General features: G+C 34.8%; 2 protein-coding genes across 21 annotated transcripts in view; one reads left to right on the forward strand and one right to left on the reverse strand.

The window, feature by feature from the left end:
- The window catches only part of LNX1 (ligand of numb-protein X 1), a 127,769-nt gene extending 125,780 nt beyond the window's left edge, over nucleotides 1-1,989 (forward strand). For both annotated transcript variants that reach the window (XM_060109790.1, XM_060109799.1), the window contains exons 9-10: nucleotides 1,299-1,457; nucleotides 1,854-1,989. In XM_060109790.1, the coding sequence (XP_059965773.1) occupies nucleotides 1,299-1,457; nucleotides 1,854-1,989 (295 nt within the window). The remainder of the gene's footprint in view (nucleotides 1-1,298; nucleotides 1,458-1,853) is intronic.
- Nucleotides 767-17,617, reverse strand: part of FIP1L1 (factor interacting with PAPOLA and CPSF1) — a 68,984-nt gene continuing 52,133 nt past the window's right edge. For 4 of the 19 annotated variants that reach the window (XM_060109937.1, XM_060109875.1, XM_060109900.1 and 1 more), the window contains 3 exons: nucleotides 12,227-12,440; nucleotides 4,339-4,476; nucleotides 2,121-3,590 (listed from right to left, as the gene is read on the reverse strand). In XM_060109937.1, the coding sequence (XP_059965920.1) occupies nucleotides 3,443-3,590; nucleotides 4,339-4,476; nucleotides 12,227-12,440 (500 nt within the window). In that variant the 3' untranslated portion in view covers nucleotides 2,121-3,442. Of the gene's footprint in view, nucleotides 3,591-4,338; nucleotides 4,477-12,226; nucleotides 12,441-17,617 lie in introns of all 19 variants that reach the window. The other 15 variants (XM_060109963.1, XM_060109908.1, XM_060109840.1 and 12 more) reach the window with 9 other exon arrangements.

Here is a 17,617-nt window from a genome sequence, read left to right on the forward strand (position 1 = left end):
AAATGCCATGAAAAAAGTCATATTACATTGATTAGCAAGGTCAGTAACAAATGTAATGACCAACTTCATCACCAGAACATTTCTCAAGAGACTTTTTATTGGTTTTTCAAAAAAAAATTAGTATTTCAAGGTACAGTTTATAAACAAAATCACCAAATCTTGACTTTTACCAACATGAAAATGCTAATTCTCTTTCAAACCAGTTCCTGGACTGGGGTATTTTGGAGTCAAATCCAGCTCCTGACATACCTCTGTCATAACTGTAACAGTTTTGTACTTAGCCTGCACCTATGTTAACACTGATCCAACTGCCACTGAGTAATAAAAGGAACAGCTTCCTCAATCAAAGTTTCTATTTTAGCTGAGGGTTCTACCCATTTACAAAAGACCTGTGGTCTTTCTCCCATTCCTGTTATAACTTGCTATTCAGTTTACCGCCAGTTTTTTCTCCTTCAGTATGAATCATTCTTACAATCTTTAAATGTACCTCAATCTCCATTCACTATATTATGCTGCCTGCATTCTTCTCTATAACCTATCAAACATGTAAAACTATGTATAAACTGGTATCTTTCAAAAGTCAGAACTTCAGCCAATGAATTAATTAGGGTTACATTTTTCACTGAGATATTAACCATTTATTCAAAGAATTTTTCCTTCATTAAAAATTATTTACATCCATAAGGAAATAAAAATATATCTGTAAGTATGCTTGAATGTGGTTCATCAGTAAAGATTTAGGCATAACTAACTTTTTAATATAAGTTGAGAAATTAAACCTTTAAGTCAGAAATCTTTAAGCCAGAAATGATTTTTTTCCAGTAGACATATAAACAGAACATAATAGATGGTGTCTCTTTTAAAAGGGTGGTTAGCTCTGGAAAAGAGAAGTTCAATTAGAAAAATCCAGCTAGGGCTTCCCTGCTGGCGCAGTGTTTGAGTCCGCCTGCTGATGCAGGGGACACGGGTTCATGCCCTGGTTCGGGAAGATCCCACATGTGGAGCGGCTGGGCACGTGAGCCATGGCCGCTGAGCCTGCGCGTCCGGAGCCTGTGCTCTGCAACGGGAGAGGCCACAACAGTGAGAGGCCCACGTACCGCAAAAAAAAAAAAAAAAAAGAAAGAAAAAGCCAGCTAAAAGCACAAAGGTGACTGGGCTATGACACAATTTTGAATGAGACCCATCCAGTGCTATTAAGCCTAAAAAAAAATGCCAATAAAGGGAATGGGAGATGAATCACAGTAATTACTATGAGTTCGAATTAACTGTGCATTTACATTGATTTCATTCTATTTCAGGTACCTGTACAACTGTAAAGATGTTATACTGCGAAGAAACACAGCTGGAAGTCTGGGCTTCTGCATTGTAGGAGGTTATGAAGAATACAACGGGAACAAACCTTTTTTTATCAAATCCATTGTTGAAGGAACACCAGCATACAACGATGGAAGAATCAGGTAATAATAATGACTACTTAACAAAAAATTTATATCCAAAGATTGTGTTTTATACATGCAAAAAGCCTGGCCCCATTTGAAATAAGGCACCTATTATATCTTTTTTCATTGGTAAGAAATATAAAACATTTATGCAGCGTTCCATTTCTAAGAAATCCAAAATGATTTGTTACTCTTGGTCCCATACAACAACGTCCTATACTTTTAGCATTCTTTCTAAAACAAGCTGAACGATAGAATTTGAAGAATTTAAGTGAGGGAGAACCTTAATTAGAAGTATTGATAATATAATTAAAACTGACAGATGGAGCAAAAACTAGGACCACCAAAAAAACTTGCATTAACTTCAGCTGTGGCTCAAAATGTTAATCATGTACCTTATTTTATTTTTTTTAGATGTGGTGATATTCTTCTTGCTGTCAATGGCAGAAGTACATCAGGAATGATACATGCTTGCTTGGCAAGGATGCTAAAAGAACTTAAAGGAAAAATTACTCTCACCATTGCTTCTTGGCCTGGAACTTTTTTATAGAATCAATGATGGGTCATAGAAAAACAGGAAATCACAAACAAGCTAAGTTGAAACAATGTATTTATCTTATCAATTTTTGTATTTGAAGGCTACAATGTAAAAATATAAACTTTAATGTCAGGAAAAGTAGGATCTAATGAAAAGCCAATTACACCTCAGAAAATATAATTCACAAAATATAAACATTACTAATAGTTTTTATTCAGTGTGGAGCATTTCTCATAACTTTAAGTTTATATTTTTCTATCAATATAAAGCTCTTAAACAGCTGACATGGTTTGTATGCCCCCACTGAATTCAAATCATACAGCTAAATTAAAATCTGGTATATGCTGAGGTCTGCAAAGGGTACATTATGGGCATTTTAAAAACAATTTCCAGACAGAGGATTTAAAAAGTGCATTGCTGAAAAATGTTCATGAAATGAGAAATAAATATTTTTCAAAAATTATACAGCTGTCTTTTAGTATGTGATACTAAGTTCATTTCTATTATCACTATTTAAAAGTTCTTAGTAATTCATTCTTTCAAAACCATGTTGCTACCATCACTGACAAGTATCTTCTAAGGGCTATCCCTAAAAATGTTCACAGAATTATATAAACTTGTATTTTCTTAAATGTAATGGGAAATGACTAATCTAAAGCTCTTATTTATTTTTATTCACAGTATAGCTAGTAATTGTATACAAACTCTACGTGCTGCTCAACCAATAAGCCTTGGAAGAACCATCAAGAAAGGCCAAACCAGCTTGACCTAGCTCATAAAAGATGGCGGTGAGGCAATTCAAATTTGTGTCACAGTGACGAGTATTTGTCCATGTGCCTGCCAGAAACTACATTTAGGGCAAGTTATTTCAGAGGTCACCCAAATGCCATTAGATTTTATTACTTTGGATAGAAAAGTTCCCCTTTAGTTTCACCATGAACCCAAATTTAGAACACTGAAAACCTGCTATCAAAAAGTTGCAGTATCAAAACTGTATGAGTTCTTTAATATGCATAGCAACAGTGCCACAGCAGTGATGATAAAAGACTAGTTTTAATCTCAAGACTCAGAGGTGCATTTTGATGCATTTTTGCAGTGCAACTTCTTAAGAGACTGGTATTTGATTAACTAACTCAAGGAAACTGGCCAAGAGGGAACCTTGACCTTTATCAATCAGCTATTATGTACACAGCTAAACATAGCTCTTTAAATTCCCTGCTGAGTGACTCATTCACATTACTTTCTTCGATACAAAGTCATTACTTTTTATTTTTTTAAATATTACAAGACAAAGATTTTTAACTTAACATGAAAAATTCACTCTTTTATTTTAGAAGAAAAAAGTTAACTTTTCATACTAACAGAACAAGATTAAAGGCAAATTTCTTAAACATTATCCAGAAAAATAAGAAGATTTATAGTATCTATTTCTGGCACTACTGTACACAAAAGGCCATAACCATGCCTATTCTGCAGGTGTAGCTTCGGTGCTTTCCTGTTCAGGGGCAGGCTCGCTGCCAGCTTCTTTTCCTTCTTTGCTTCTTTTAGATTTTTTGTGCTTGTGTCTCCTATGACTGTCTCCTTCTTCACTTTCATGGCGACGTCTACTATTACTAAAGAAAAAAGAAAGGTGTATTCTTAAAAATGTTTAAGTAGTGACAGATCAACCTACTTTAGGTAAATTCTTGGTGTAACAGTGGGTTTTAAATAATACTTTCTTTTTCTCAAACACATTTTGGGGAGTAATCATTTTTTATGTGACTTTTATGCTGAGATTATATTTACATTTAATGCTCACCTTCACTGATATTTTCCTAGAACCCTAAGAACCATAAACATTAGATTATGAGACCGACGCACGGCCCACTGTGCCAAGAGGGCCACTAGGGCCCATATACTTCATTCTAAAAGACTAATTACAAATTAGAAACTGAAGCACTAGATCAAAACAGGAAATATTTCCTAGAGTTGATTTTAGGCAAACAATAGGCATTAAAATTTAATGCTGATTTTTTTTTGGTGGGGGGGCTACAAGGCCCTGAATTTTCTTTGATTAAAATGAACATCAGTTTGTTTAATAACATTTACTACTAAAAACTGATTCATATGACAAATTCCCCCCCGCCAAGATAATGTAGTAAGTCTAATTCTCATTTTTTATTCCATGCTTATTTTGGCTTATGGGAATTATAATCTGGTTAGATTTCAATATCTTTGTTGAAACCTATAAGGAACCAACTATAGTCTTCCAATTAGGAACACACATATGCTCTAGTGGTTACTTAGAAATGTTTGCTTTTACTTCCTGAAGTCAAATCAATTTCTCTTGGCTTCAAAATGATTCACTATTAAAGAGCAAACCTTCGAGAGGACTTGTGTCTGGTTTCCTCTTTCTCTCTGTGTCGTCTTTCTCTGTGTCGTTCTTCTTTCTCCCGACTTGCTCTGTGGCGCTCATAGCCTCTTTCTGCATACTCCCTGTATCTGTATCGTTCTTCATCACTGAAATCAGAATAGAAACAAGTTTTCTTGACAACTGGATTGTTGATTCTGAATGACTTCAAGCTACAAAAGACGTGACCTGAGTCCAAACCAGAAGTCCCAATGTTAGCATCTTACACAGAATAGGTGAAAAGTATATATTTGTTGAACTGAGAGGAAAACAATGCTGTTCCCAAATTAGTACTAGATCTAATAATACAAGAATACAAAATATATAATAATTACACATTATGTTAAAGGGCCAAGTTCTGTGCTTTCACAGCTGTTATAGGGTAGAAATTTTATATAAATGCTGTTTTTCTTCAAAATTTGGGAGCTGTAGCTGATTTAAATTTTAATCAGCAGCTTCATTTTACTTTTTAGAATTAAAAGCATGTTTGTATATTTCAGATTTCCAACCAAAATTCTTATGATATTTATAAAATCTTAGGCACACAGTTAAGATTCTAAAATATATTAAAAATATTTGGCTTGGGGCTTCCCTGGTGGCGCAGTGGTTGAGAGTCCGCCTGCCGATGCAGGGGACACGGGTTCGTGCCTCAGTCTGGGAAGATCCCACATGCCGCGGAGCGGCTGGGCCCATGAGCCATGGCCACTGCGCCTGCATGTCCGGAGCCTGTGCTCTGCAACGGGAGAGGCCACAACAGTGAGAGACCCACGTACCGCCAAAAAAAAAAAAAAAAAAAAAAAATTGGCTTATGACAACATAGTGGAAAGTAGATAAAGGTTCTTAAGCTTTTGAATCACATAAAGTATATATTCATCTAATGAAGTGGTATAAACATTAAGAACAGAGTGACATCAAAGCAACTTCCATTTTCCAGTGAAAATTAGAAAGCAGGCAATTGTAAACTGTCATATATTGGCATTCTTAGTAGATGTGCAAATTTATGAATACAGGCATACCTCAATGATATGAACCGTAGGTTCAGTTTCAGACCAATACAATAAAGTAAATATCACAATAAAGCAAGCCCACGAATTTTCGATTTCACAATGCATATAAAAGTTTACACTATACTGTAGTCTGTTAAGTGTGCAATAGCATTATTGTCTAAAAAAAATCAATGTACATGCTTAATTAAGAATACTTTATTGCTAAAACATGCTAACCATCACCTGCGTCTTCAGCAAGTCATAACGTTTTGATGGTGGAGGGTTTGAAATATTGTGAGAATTACCAAAATGTGAAAGAAACACGAAGTGAGCAAATCCTGTTCGAAAAGTGGCGCTGATAATAAAGTATTATACAAAAGACTGAAAAAAAAAAAAAAGCAACTTCCACAATAACCACACAAAATGCAGGCAGAAAATTGCCTATGGACATACTTGAATTCTGACATCCCAATAACTTAACACTATCTGTGTGGTGAGGAAGGTGGGGTTGGGGGTGGAGGGGGGAGGAGGAAGCTGGAGGGAGGGGACCATGGGAACAACTTCAAATCCGTATTAAGCTCTGCCTCCATTTTCTGATTTTGGAGAGAGTGGACTAGTGAAACTGGGACAGACGGTAGTCATCTTTACCTCCTTAGACCTGTCTCTCCATGTCCTTTCGTGAAAATGGAGACATACTTCTGTTTTTCTCTTAATCCTTCAAGTCTATTTTTTCTTTTTGTTCAGCATAGAAGTCAACATTTTCTACAGCCTAATGTCAGTAAACTCTCTTAGAATGAATAAAAATATCTTTTAGAACACTGTGTGCTAAAGAGCTTTGGTTTCTAGAAATGTATGTTTAATACAAATTATTAAATTAGAATTTGTACATAGCCTCAAGATGTTAAGGAATCTGAGAGAGAATAACAGGAGACAGAATCAGGTGGAAGTATTAGCCATATAAAAACAAAGCCTAACTGTGGTCTCTTAGCAAAAGTGATAATTCAGGAGTGCAACACCTAAAGCCAAGTCATATTGCTGACCAAGTTATTATTCCCTGTGATACATTTTTAATGTTATTTTAAAAAGTATTCATATATTGATATATATATATACACACACACAAACACACACACATATGGACACATATATACAAACACGATTTTTTTTCTAATCATAAATGTGTACTTGGTACTGGGGAGGTGGAAGCGTGTCATCAGAAAGGCAATGCACCACGACAGGCAGTGTGGAGTAGCAGGAAGAGTCCATGCAGAACAGGCCCAGGAACATGTCCTGACTCTATTATTTACTAAATGTATGACCCAGGGTAAGTTACTTAACCTCTGTGAACACTCAGTTTTCTCATCTGTAAAACTGGCAACAGTCTTTTTCAGGGTTGTTGTAGAACTGGCAATAACATTTATAAAGTGTTTGGAACAAGAGCAGGCCCTCAAATGGCCACTAACAGGCAGGCTCACCATCTTCATTAAATTTAATGTTAAAATTTTCAGAAGCAGAACGCTTTTTGTAAAGGTGACTGTTTCTAATAAAGTTTCTAAAGGAGAATAAACTCACACCTACCATGACAAATGAATATTAGCATTAATATTATCCTCTTTTTAAAAAATGAGCTTCTTTGTAATGATTCCAACTGGATTTACCTAAAAATAACTAAGGTCAATTATCTCATAATTTGTCCTTTGTAACCCTCTTTTTTCCCTCTCACCCTAACACCAATTCTTGTTAGCTTTGAGGCCTTTAAGATTCTGAAGGCAGCCATCTGATGGGTCCCTTCCTACAGATGGTGGAAGATTTGGTCTCGTACACAAAATATAAAGACCCCTTCTCTGATAAGCAGCTGCAGCACAAAGGTTTCTCTGAGCCTGGAAATCATTAGAGCTCATTTCAAACACCCTAGAATGACCAGCCTTCTCTCTGGCCCACAATTAAGCGGCCTAAAAAACAGATGTTGAAACTGGTCTGTAATTTTCAAAACAATGACTCTGTTATTTGTAACAACACATACTACATGCCATATTGCTGAAATCTCAGTCTTGAGAAAAAAATGGCCTTTACTTATACTTCATTTGGATTTTCCAGAGAACACTTTATTCCTGGGATAATTCAGAACAACACAAAATTCTTCCACCTTTTTTTCCTTCTCTGGCCTTGAACTTTTAGTCAGATTTAAGTAAACATTACTCCTGATACCCTACAGCTAGCAACATGAAAATCAAATATGATTTAACCATTAACACTTTTAGCTTCAATAAAAATTAAGTAGCATTTGTGCATGAGTGTGTTTGAAATGGACAAAGAATTTTATAAACACTGTATTATTTATGCAAAGAGAAGTTACAAGCTCTAGCAAAGCAATTCATTTCAGACTTCTTTCCTATGAAGTTTTGCATTAAGCTCCTTACCTTGTGAACATGTACATTCTAGAGATAACAGTACTATCTCAAATATATTAATTTTAACTACATTAGAAACAATTCAACTTCCCAGAAAGTAATGCCCTTGAATTTAACAGAATTCATGCACTTATGTGACTGAAGTTATTAACAGCACATGTCCCACCACACAAACTCAAAACATACACTTCAACACACACACACACAAACACGTATGTATATACCATACCTTTACTTATTTAGTCAATAAAATGTTACCAGGTGCCTACAGTGTGTAAGTCATATTATTAGGAGCTACAGGAAGGAAAAAGATTAATAAATCCTATGGAGTTTCTTCTTGCACTTTTTTTTTACATAAAGTTTTAAACTTCTAACCAGTCCTAGATATCGTGACAATATTATATGGTTAAATCTATAACGACAGTGTATGAATAATTCTGTATCCTCAGCACACAACTCTGTGCCTGGTACATAACAGGGACTCAAAAAATGTCAGTTACGTGAGAGAGTGGCATGGACACATACACACTACCAAATGTAAAACAGCTACATAGTGGGAAGCAGCCACATGGCACAGGGAGATCAACTCGGTGCTTTCTGTCCACCTAGAGCAGTGGGATAGGGAGGGTGGGAGGGAGATGCAAGAGGGAAGAGATATGGGGATATATGTATATGTATAGCTGATTCACTCTGTTATACAGCAGAAACTAACACACCATTGTAAAGCAATTATACTCCAATAAAGATGTTTAAAAAAATGTCAGTTACATGAATGAAAGAATGAATCTGGCTCCCCACCACCCCCGAAAGAAAAAAAAAAAAATCAAGTACAGAAAGAGTAATAAAAACAAATGAAAAATAATAGAATTTTTAAACTACCTAATTTCAAGACTAGAAAGGATTTTAAGTAATATCTCAACCATATTTCCAGTAGATAGTATGGCTCTACTGTTGCTTTAATTTCTCTATGCTTCCATTTCCTCATCTGACAAATCAAAATTTAGACTGGATAACCCCTAAGGACCTTTCTGGATTAAGAAGTATGATTACGTGATCACATCTAACAAAACAAATGCTGTCTGAATCAAGCATATGCTCACATCTTGAACTGATATATTACTTCATCTCATCCAGCAAAATCAGAAAACTGTGTACCTTACATTTATCTTATCCATAAAAATAGCTGATAACAAAAAAAAGTTATCTTTAGCTTATTTCATTCTACATTGTGAAGGTACCTAAATGGATATGTTAATTAGAAAGATGCCCAAATTAATGCTTTGATATAAAGGTTGATTTTTATCCATTTCAAAACCTATCTAGCTAATACAGTTTCACTGACAGTTTTCAAGATTGTTTTTTCTCTATTGTATTCACCCTCCTCCCTGATACGTGTTAAGTCATTTTATTCACTGACACATTCATTATGTTCCAGGCATTACTGTACAAAGTGCTGAGGATACAGAGATGAAAAATGATAGTCAACACCCTGAAAGAGAAAGACATGCTTTAAAGAAAATACACAAAATGCTTAGGGAGCATGTGAAGGAATAATTAATTCTTTCTTTCAGGTTCAGAGTTGCTCACAGAAGACAAATATGAGCTGAACCTTGAAGAATCAGTAAAAGTTTGTGAGGCAGAGAGGATAGGAATAACATGAAGAAGGGAAGTGTTAAACTATGAGGCTTTCCAGAAGAGCAACTATCTAGTTCAGTGTAGCTAGAGCATGCAATATATTGCCTTGGGAGAGAACCAGGGTTAAAATATAGAAAGGTGCACTGAATTTGTGACTTACGGATCATAAAAAGAATTTTGACTTTATTCTTTATGCTAGCAATAAATGAATTCTTTCCAATGGCACAGAAAGTTTTAGGGAATCTATTTCCAGGTCCCCAACTTCCATATTTATTCTTTCCTAAACATGAACTGCCTAATGATACACCTGCAGGTAACACATATGCCACTTCTCTGGCTAACCTCTCCTCCATCACGTTCCTGGCCTTTTACAGAAGAAAGGCATTCTTTTCACCAATTTTACTATAGTACATTATTGGCTCAGGGTATAAAAACCATCATGGCATCAAGAAGATCTAATTTAAAATATTAGTGTCAGTAAGACCTATTTTATTCAAAGAATCATAAAGCTCCTACAGGGCTTTAGGCCTTTCTCTCTTATACATCTGTCTGCTACAAAGTATGAAGAAATGGAATATTTTGGCCTGTGTCCTGGGATGTTCTAACGTCAGATATCGTGTAGAGTAGTGTGGTGGAGTCATAAGAATTTTCCCTGAACTAGTAAAAAAACAAAACCAAAAATTCCTTCTGAAGGAAAGCAAAACAAAGTGCTGGGGGGGAAGCACCTTATTTTGAGTTCTGTGACTATTTTGTCTTAGATTTAGATAGGAAATACGGATTAACTCATTTAACTGGACAGAAAAATGAAGTCAGATTTTTTTCCCATAGAAATTGGGTGTGATGTGGCTGGCTGGCTTGACAATAGGAGCTGTCTTTTACCAATTAAGTTATTTGGTAACTATTTTCCATAAATGGAATGGGGGAAATTTGCAGCTCCAGGTTTGCATGAAAATAAATATCAAATACATATAAAGGTGTTTCATTTTTTAAAGACATTTTGGGGGGGCTTCCCTGGTGGCGCAGTGGTTGAGAGTCCGCCTGCCGATGCAGGGGAAACGGGTTCGTGCCCCGGTCCGGGAAGATGTGCCGCGGAGCGGCTGGGCCCGTGAGCCATGGCCGCTGGGCCTGCGCGTCCGGAGCCTGTGCTCCGCAATGGGAGAGGCCACAACAGTGAGAGGCCCGCGTACCGCCAAAAAAAAAAAAAAAAAAAAGACATTTTGGAAAAGATATATTTCCATTTTCCTAACCCTTTCTAAGCATATTAAGTTGAACAGGGTACCTCTAAAATAAAGAGTATTAAGTATAATTGGTAGTCTTCTGATAAGTCTTGGTAAAGCCCTTTTGTTGTTCTTCCAAGAAACTGAGAAAACTAAAGACTTTGGAAGCAGGATCTTTGCAGATGTAATCATCAAGGCAAGATGAGGTCAGACTGGATTTAGTTGCACCCTAATCCAAAGACTGTTATCCTTATAAAAATAGGGAAATTTGTACACAGACACAGAGAGGAGAATGCTGTGTGAAGACAGACACAGATTGGCGTGAAGCATCATCTACAAACCAAGGGATACCAAGGATTGCTAACAACCACCAGAAGTTACAAGAGAGGCAGGGAACAAATTCTCTCAAAGCCTACAAAAAGGAACTAAACCTGCTGCCACTGTGGTATCAGACCTCTAGCCTCCAGACCTGTGAGAGTAAATTTCTGTTGTTCTAGGCTAACCAGTTTATGGTACTTTTATTGCAGCAGCCGTAGAAAACAATTTCACCGAGTAACAATCAGGTGGTTTCCAATTATCTGCTTTTAAGAAAACTGAGCCATGAGCTAATAGATTCTTAAAAATAACTTTTGATGACAGGTTAGCTGTGTAATTTTGACATATCACTAAATCTTAAAGTGCTCAAATAATTGAGTGACAGAGCCGCAACAAAATTCCATCAATTCTTATTTACATATTTTATGTGAACAAGGTTTCTCAATGCTTACATCTATATATTAAAAAAAAAGAAATATAATTAATGGCAGAGCCTTTTTTCCCTTAACAGTAGTAACATTCATTCATGGATACAAATATTATTTAGGGATGGGAAGAAGCTCTTCCATCACATTAAAGAATGTAGTTCTGTTAAAGTATTTTCAGAATTTGTATTATATTTATATATATAAATAAATAAAATCAAAAAAATTTTAAATACTTAATCTTATGGTCATTAATTTTTAAATACATTTTAACTTACATAGGTATGTTGCAGGGAATATTGACAGGATGGATTAAAAAAACTTTTTCAAGAAAAAAAATATTTTGCATTAGAATAAAATTCTTTGGGGGACGTGGCTCAGAAGTAAGAATTCAAGCACAAAAAGAAACACAGAATTTCCAACTGTTACAGAGCTTGTTTATACATTTTTAAAAAATGGATAATGATCTTTAGCAAATCACTTTAGTATTCTTAATCCATTGGATAATAGAATAATGATAACTTTATTTTAAAATTGTGAGATTTATAACAGACTGGAAATTATATCTATATAGCCAACTATTTATACTTAAGGTGAAAAATTTTTGATGGCAAGATAAAAATATGTGAGGGGGTATGACGTTTTCAAAATTGTTTTAAGGAAGAAATGAACAAACAAATTTGAAGACTGCTGCTTTAGATAGTGGGAAATCCTTATGAATAAACAGCCTTGATGCTTTTAAAACGGCTATCCTAACTACTCTTCAAGCAATCCTTTCCCAATTGTAGTGGATTTTCCATCCTGGCACTGAATATAAATTCTAAAGTGCATATAAAATACAGGTGTACAAATTACTGCACGCTGAACATACCTGTTGAAAACACTCGGTGTGGGACTATGATCACGTTCCCTCTCTCTCTCTCTGGTGCGTTCTCTTTCTCTGTCTCGATCACGATCTCGTTCTCGGTCTCTGTCTCTGTCTCTATCTCGGTCTTTCTCTCTTCTTGAGTAATAGTCCCATTGCTTACTGGTGTCCACAAGACTAGGCCATGAAGGAGCAGAACCAGGAAGGTGGGGAAAGGCAACTACAGAGAAAAGAAAATAATAATTAAAAACAAAAGTTATGGTACTTAAAAAACAAAAAAGACCAAAAAAAGTAAATATCCCACAAAAATGCTTCACTAGATTAAAAAGAAAATTATTTTATACATAGAATAGAGAAATAACATATGGTGAATACCCACAGTCTGGGTAAATACCCAAAAACAAACCCTAAAGATCTAACATATAAAGACTTCATTTTGCAAGGTGAACAGCAAACGAGAATTAGATACACCACAAACTTCCCAATATATCAAAAATGTAAACCAGAATACATAAGGACATCTTCAAAGTGCTGAAAGAATGTAACAATCAACCTAGAAATATGTACTCAAAATTGTATTTCAAGAATAAGACTAAAACAAAGGCATTCATAAACAAAAATAAGCGGAAGTTATAAACAACAGAGTTCACCAAAAAAAATTTCTACCAGATATATGCATATTACATTTCAAGAGTTACCACTAAAAAACAGAAATAAGTATATTATTTCAAAACAATGTAGGGAAAAATAGAATTTTTTAAAATTCACCTGAAAAATTCAGTCAATTCAAAACAGAATTAGAAAGAACGGGGATATGGGAGACAAGTGTGAATAGCTCAAAAATCACAATAATACAAAAGGCATTGAATTAATTAATCAGTTAAGTGACAGAGATTATTGATTTGTACTTTTAAAAATTCTACCTAAATGCTGAAGACACAAACAACTCAATCCAAAAATGGGCAGAAGACTTAAATAGGCATTTCTCCAAAGAAGATATACAGACTGCCAACAAACACATGAAAGAATGCTCAACATCATTAATCATTAGAGAAATGAAAATCAAAACTACAATGAGATAGCATCTCACACCAGTCAGAATGGCCATCATCAAGAAATCTAGAAACAATAAATGCTGGAGAGGGTGTGGAGAAAAGGGAACACTCTTGCACTGCTGGTGGGAATGTGAATTGGTACAGCCACTATGGAGAACAGTATGGAGGTTCCTTAAAAAACTAAAAATAGAACTACCATATGATCCAGCAATCCCACTACTAGGCATATACCCTGAGAAAACCATAATTCAAAAAGAGACATGTACCAAAATGTTCATTGCAGCTCTATTCACAATAGCCCGGAGATGGAAACAACCTAAGTGTCCATCATCGGATGAATGGATAAAGAAGATGTGGCACATATATACAATGGAATATTACTCAGCCATAAAAAGAAACGAAACTGAGCTATTTGTAATGAGGTGGATAGACCTAGAGTCTGTCATACAGAGTGAAGTATAAGTCAGAAAGAGAAAGACAAATACCGTATGCTAACACATATATATGGAATTAAAAAAAAATGTCATGAAGAACCTAGGGGTAAAACAGGAATAAAGACACAGACCTACTTGAGAACGGACTTGAGGATATGGGGAGTGGGAAGGGTAAGCTGTGACAAAGTGAAAGAGAGGCATGGACATATATACACTACCAAACGTAAGGTAGATAGATAGTGGGAAGCAGCCGCATAGCACAGGGAGATCAGCTCGGTGCTTTGCGACCGCCTGGAGGGGTGGGATGGGGGGTGGGTGGGAGGGAGGGAGATGCATGAGGGAAGGGATGTGGGAACAGATGTATATGTATGACTGATTCACTTTGTTATAAAGCAGAAACTAATAAAAAAAATTTAATAAACTAACTATATAAATAAAAAAAATAAATGCTGAAGATAAGAGACATAAAAACACACAAAATGGTTGAAAGTAAAAGAATGGGGGGAAAAAAGGAAAATACTAATAAAATAGTAATAAAATAAAATACTAATATCCCCCAATTTCCATATGAGTAGCTGTATTAAAGCACACTCATACAAAAAGGATTACTCGGGAAAGAAAGGAAGACTACTTGAAGGCGGAGAATGCAACTGACCAAGAAGACAGAACAAATTAAACTTCCAAATATCTAACACCATTGCCTTACTTTTTATAGAGTAAAAACTAATAGAAATAATACAGGTAGAAATAGAAAAATCCACCATGATCATTGGGAGATTAACATACTTTTTCAATTACTGACACTTTAAGCAAACAAAAAAATCACTATAGATATATGAGGACCAAGCAAAATACTGCTAACAAAGTTGATTTAATGGACATAACATAGAATACTGCCCAGGGCAGGTAAAGAATACTCATTCTTCTCACCCATATGAAACATTTATAAAAATATACTATGTACTTTCGAAGGATAAGTATAATAGACACTATGTTCTCTGACCACCATACAATTTAAATTAGAAGTAAAAATTTTAAATTATGGGAAAATAATCTCCATATATATCAAATTTAAAACACACTTCTGATATCTCAGGGGTCAAAAAAGTCATAAATTTAAAATAGTTTAAAAACCGAACATAAACAAAAACACAATATATCAAAAGTCTAGAAATGAAAACTGTTCTGGAGGGAAATTAATCTTAAAAAACACTAGATTAGAAAAGATGGAGAGTGAATGAATTAAGCTTTCAACTTATGAACCTAGGAAAAAATAGAATAATCTAACAGAAGGGAGATAATAAAGATAAAAGTAGAAATCAAGTAAATAGAAAACTACCATACAATAAACAAAGCCAGAAGTTGGTTTTTAAAGACTAGACGAATAAAACATGATAATCTTCTGACAAGATTAAGAAAAAACAGACCTCATAAAAATTATCAGAACCAATAAGGGACTACAACTACAGATGTTGCAGAGATTAAACAATACAGAGAACATTATATACTTCAGACCAACACATTAAGTAACTCAAGAGTGAAAAGAAATCTTGACTAGTACCATAATTATTAAAGACATTAAATCTGTAATTTAAAACCTACCCACAAGACCATATGGCTTTTACAGGTGACTTTTACGACAGATCACTCTAATAATATACAAACTTCCAGAGAATAGGAAAAAAAGATTATTGCCTAACTTATCCCATGTGGCTTGTATAACCTTAATACTAAAACCAGTTAAGGACAGTACAAATAAAGGAGAATCACAGAACAATCTTACATATGAACTTAGTTGTCAAAATCCTAAATAAGTCAGTGTTTATTTTTAAAAAATAAAAAGGTAATCAATCATGACCAAGTTAGGTTTACCTCAGCAAATAAAAGGTGGCTCAATATTAGAAAAATTTAGAAATCTGCCACATTAACAGAGAAGGAAAACAATATGATCAACTCAGAAAGCATCTGATAAAGCTCAATATCCATTCAGTTTAAAAGCCCTTGGAAAACAAGAAGAGATTTTCCTTATACTGACATAGGGTTTTATCAAAAACCTAAGAGTAAAAACCTAGTAGTATACATATAAAAGCATTTCCTTTAAAAAAAAAAAAAAAGGGGGGGGGTGTCCCCAGACAAGAACTCCACTTTCAGTACTTCAATATTATATGGAGATCCTAGCCAGAACAATAAGACCAAAAAAAGGGGGTTGGGGGTGGGGGGAGGTGAGGAATAAGAATCTGAAACGGAAGGAATTGCAGATGATACTGCCTGAAGAGAATTCACAAACAAATTATAGTGAGAGTTCAACAGGTAACAGGCTACAAGATCAACATATATATTGATTAATATATATACATATAAATACATATATACATATATACATATAAATAAAATATATATACATATAAATATATATATACATACAAATAAAACAAAACAAACAATTATATTTCTAAATACAAGCAAATACAAACAGTACATGGAGCTTAAATGAATACACCATTTATAAGAACAAAAAATAGGTACCTATGACTAAATCTAACCCAAGATGTGCAAGAAGTGTATGGAGACAATTACGGCACTCAGCTGAAACACATTAAAGATACACCTCCCTCAATGGAGAGTACTTCTTTATACATTAACTCAGTGTTGTAAGGTATGAATTCCTACAAACTGTTCTAAAGCATCAATGTAACAAATAACATGGTATAGTAAGAGAAAGGACTCTGGAGCAAGGCTATAAGGTTTAAAGCCTGCCTCTGCCACTTATTGTGTGACATTGGGAAAATGGCCTTAATCTGGCTGTTCTTAAATTCCTTAGTCCATAAAATGAGGGTCATAACAGTATGCCTGCTTTATAAGTGTCAGGATTACATGAATTAACAGTGTTTGTCATACTTGTACGCATAATATAAGCGTTAATTATTAATAAAAATCAACAGAGTTTTTCATGGAACTTGCAAAGTTGATTCTAAAATAGATATGTAAGAGCAATGGCCCCAAAATACTTCTGAAGCAGAATAAGGTAGATAGACTTTGCCGAACCAGATATCAGATTTACTATAGAACTCAAAATTAAGGTAGTGTGGCATTATTAGCACAGGGACAGTTAAATTAACCAAATGAATAGTCTAGAAAGGTAAGAAACAGATCCATGCATGCAGGGAAACTTGATACACGAATGGAGAGATGACATTGTAGATCCCTCAGGAAGGATAACAAGTAACACTGGGACAATTACATATTTACTTTATAACGTAGGCAAAAATTAATTCCAGATGGCTTAAGAACTTACACAGGAAAAAGAAATTTGAAAACTTTTTTTGGGGAAAAATGTATTAAAGAATATCTTTGTATACTTGAGGTAGAGAAACTCATGGTTCAAATATGAACCCAATTAAAATGTGGTATGACTTTGCACAGTTGATGAAGTGTTAAAAAAAATGATACTTTTAATGTATTTGCCATAGAAAATTTCTTCTTTGAGGGGCTTGAGTATAATTATCGCTTTAGTACAGAATATTTACACAGTCATAATAATGTGACTATGGTTTATTGTTTAGCTTTTAGAATAAAGTATTTGTCAGGGCACAGATAATTTTGGTTACAAGACAGAATATTAGAAGTATAGGTGATCAAAGCAGGGAGGCAGAGGTGGAAAAAGAGGTGAAGGCTTGGAAAGACACACAGTAGTAGAGACTGATGGTACATGAAACAGAGGGTAGGTATATAAATAAAAAGAGGAAGAAAGAGAGTAATATAATTTCACTTCAGGGGAATAGGAGAGGAGTAATGATGGTAAGTGAGTAAAATACACATCTATCACACTAGGAAGATAACAGATCTAAATTTATAAAGTTATATAATCAAGAAATAGGGTGATAAGCCTATGTAGAAATGCCATGCAG

This window comes from Mesoplodon densirostris, chromosome 1, assembly GCF_025265405.1.
Source record: "Mesoplodon densirostris isolate mMesDen1 chromosome 1, mMesDen1 primary haplotype, whole genome shotgun sequence".
Classification (NCBI taxonomy): domain Eukaryota; kingdom Metazoa; phylum Chordata; class Mammalia; order Artiodactyla; family Ziphiidae; genus Mesoplodon; species Mesoplodon densirostris.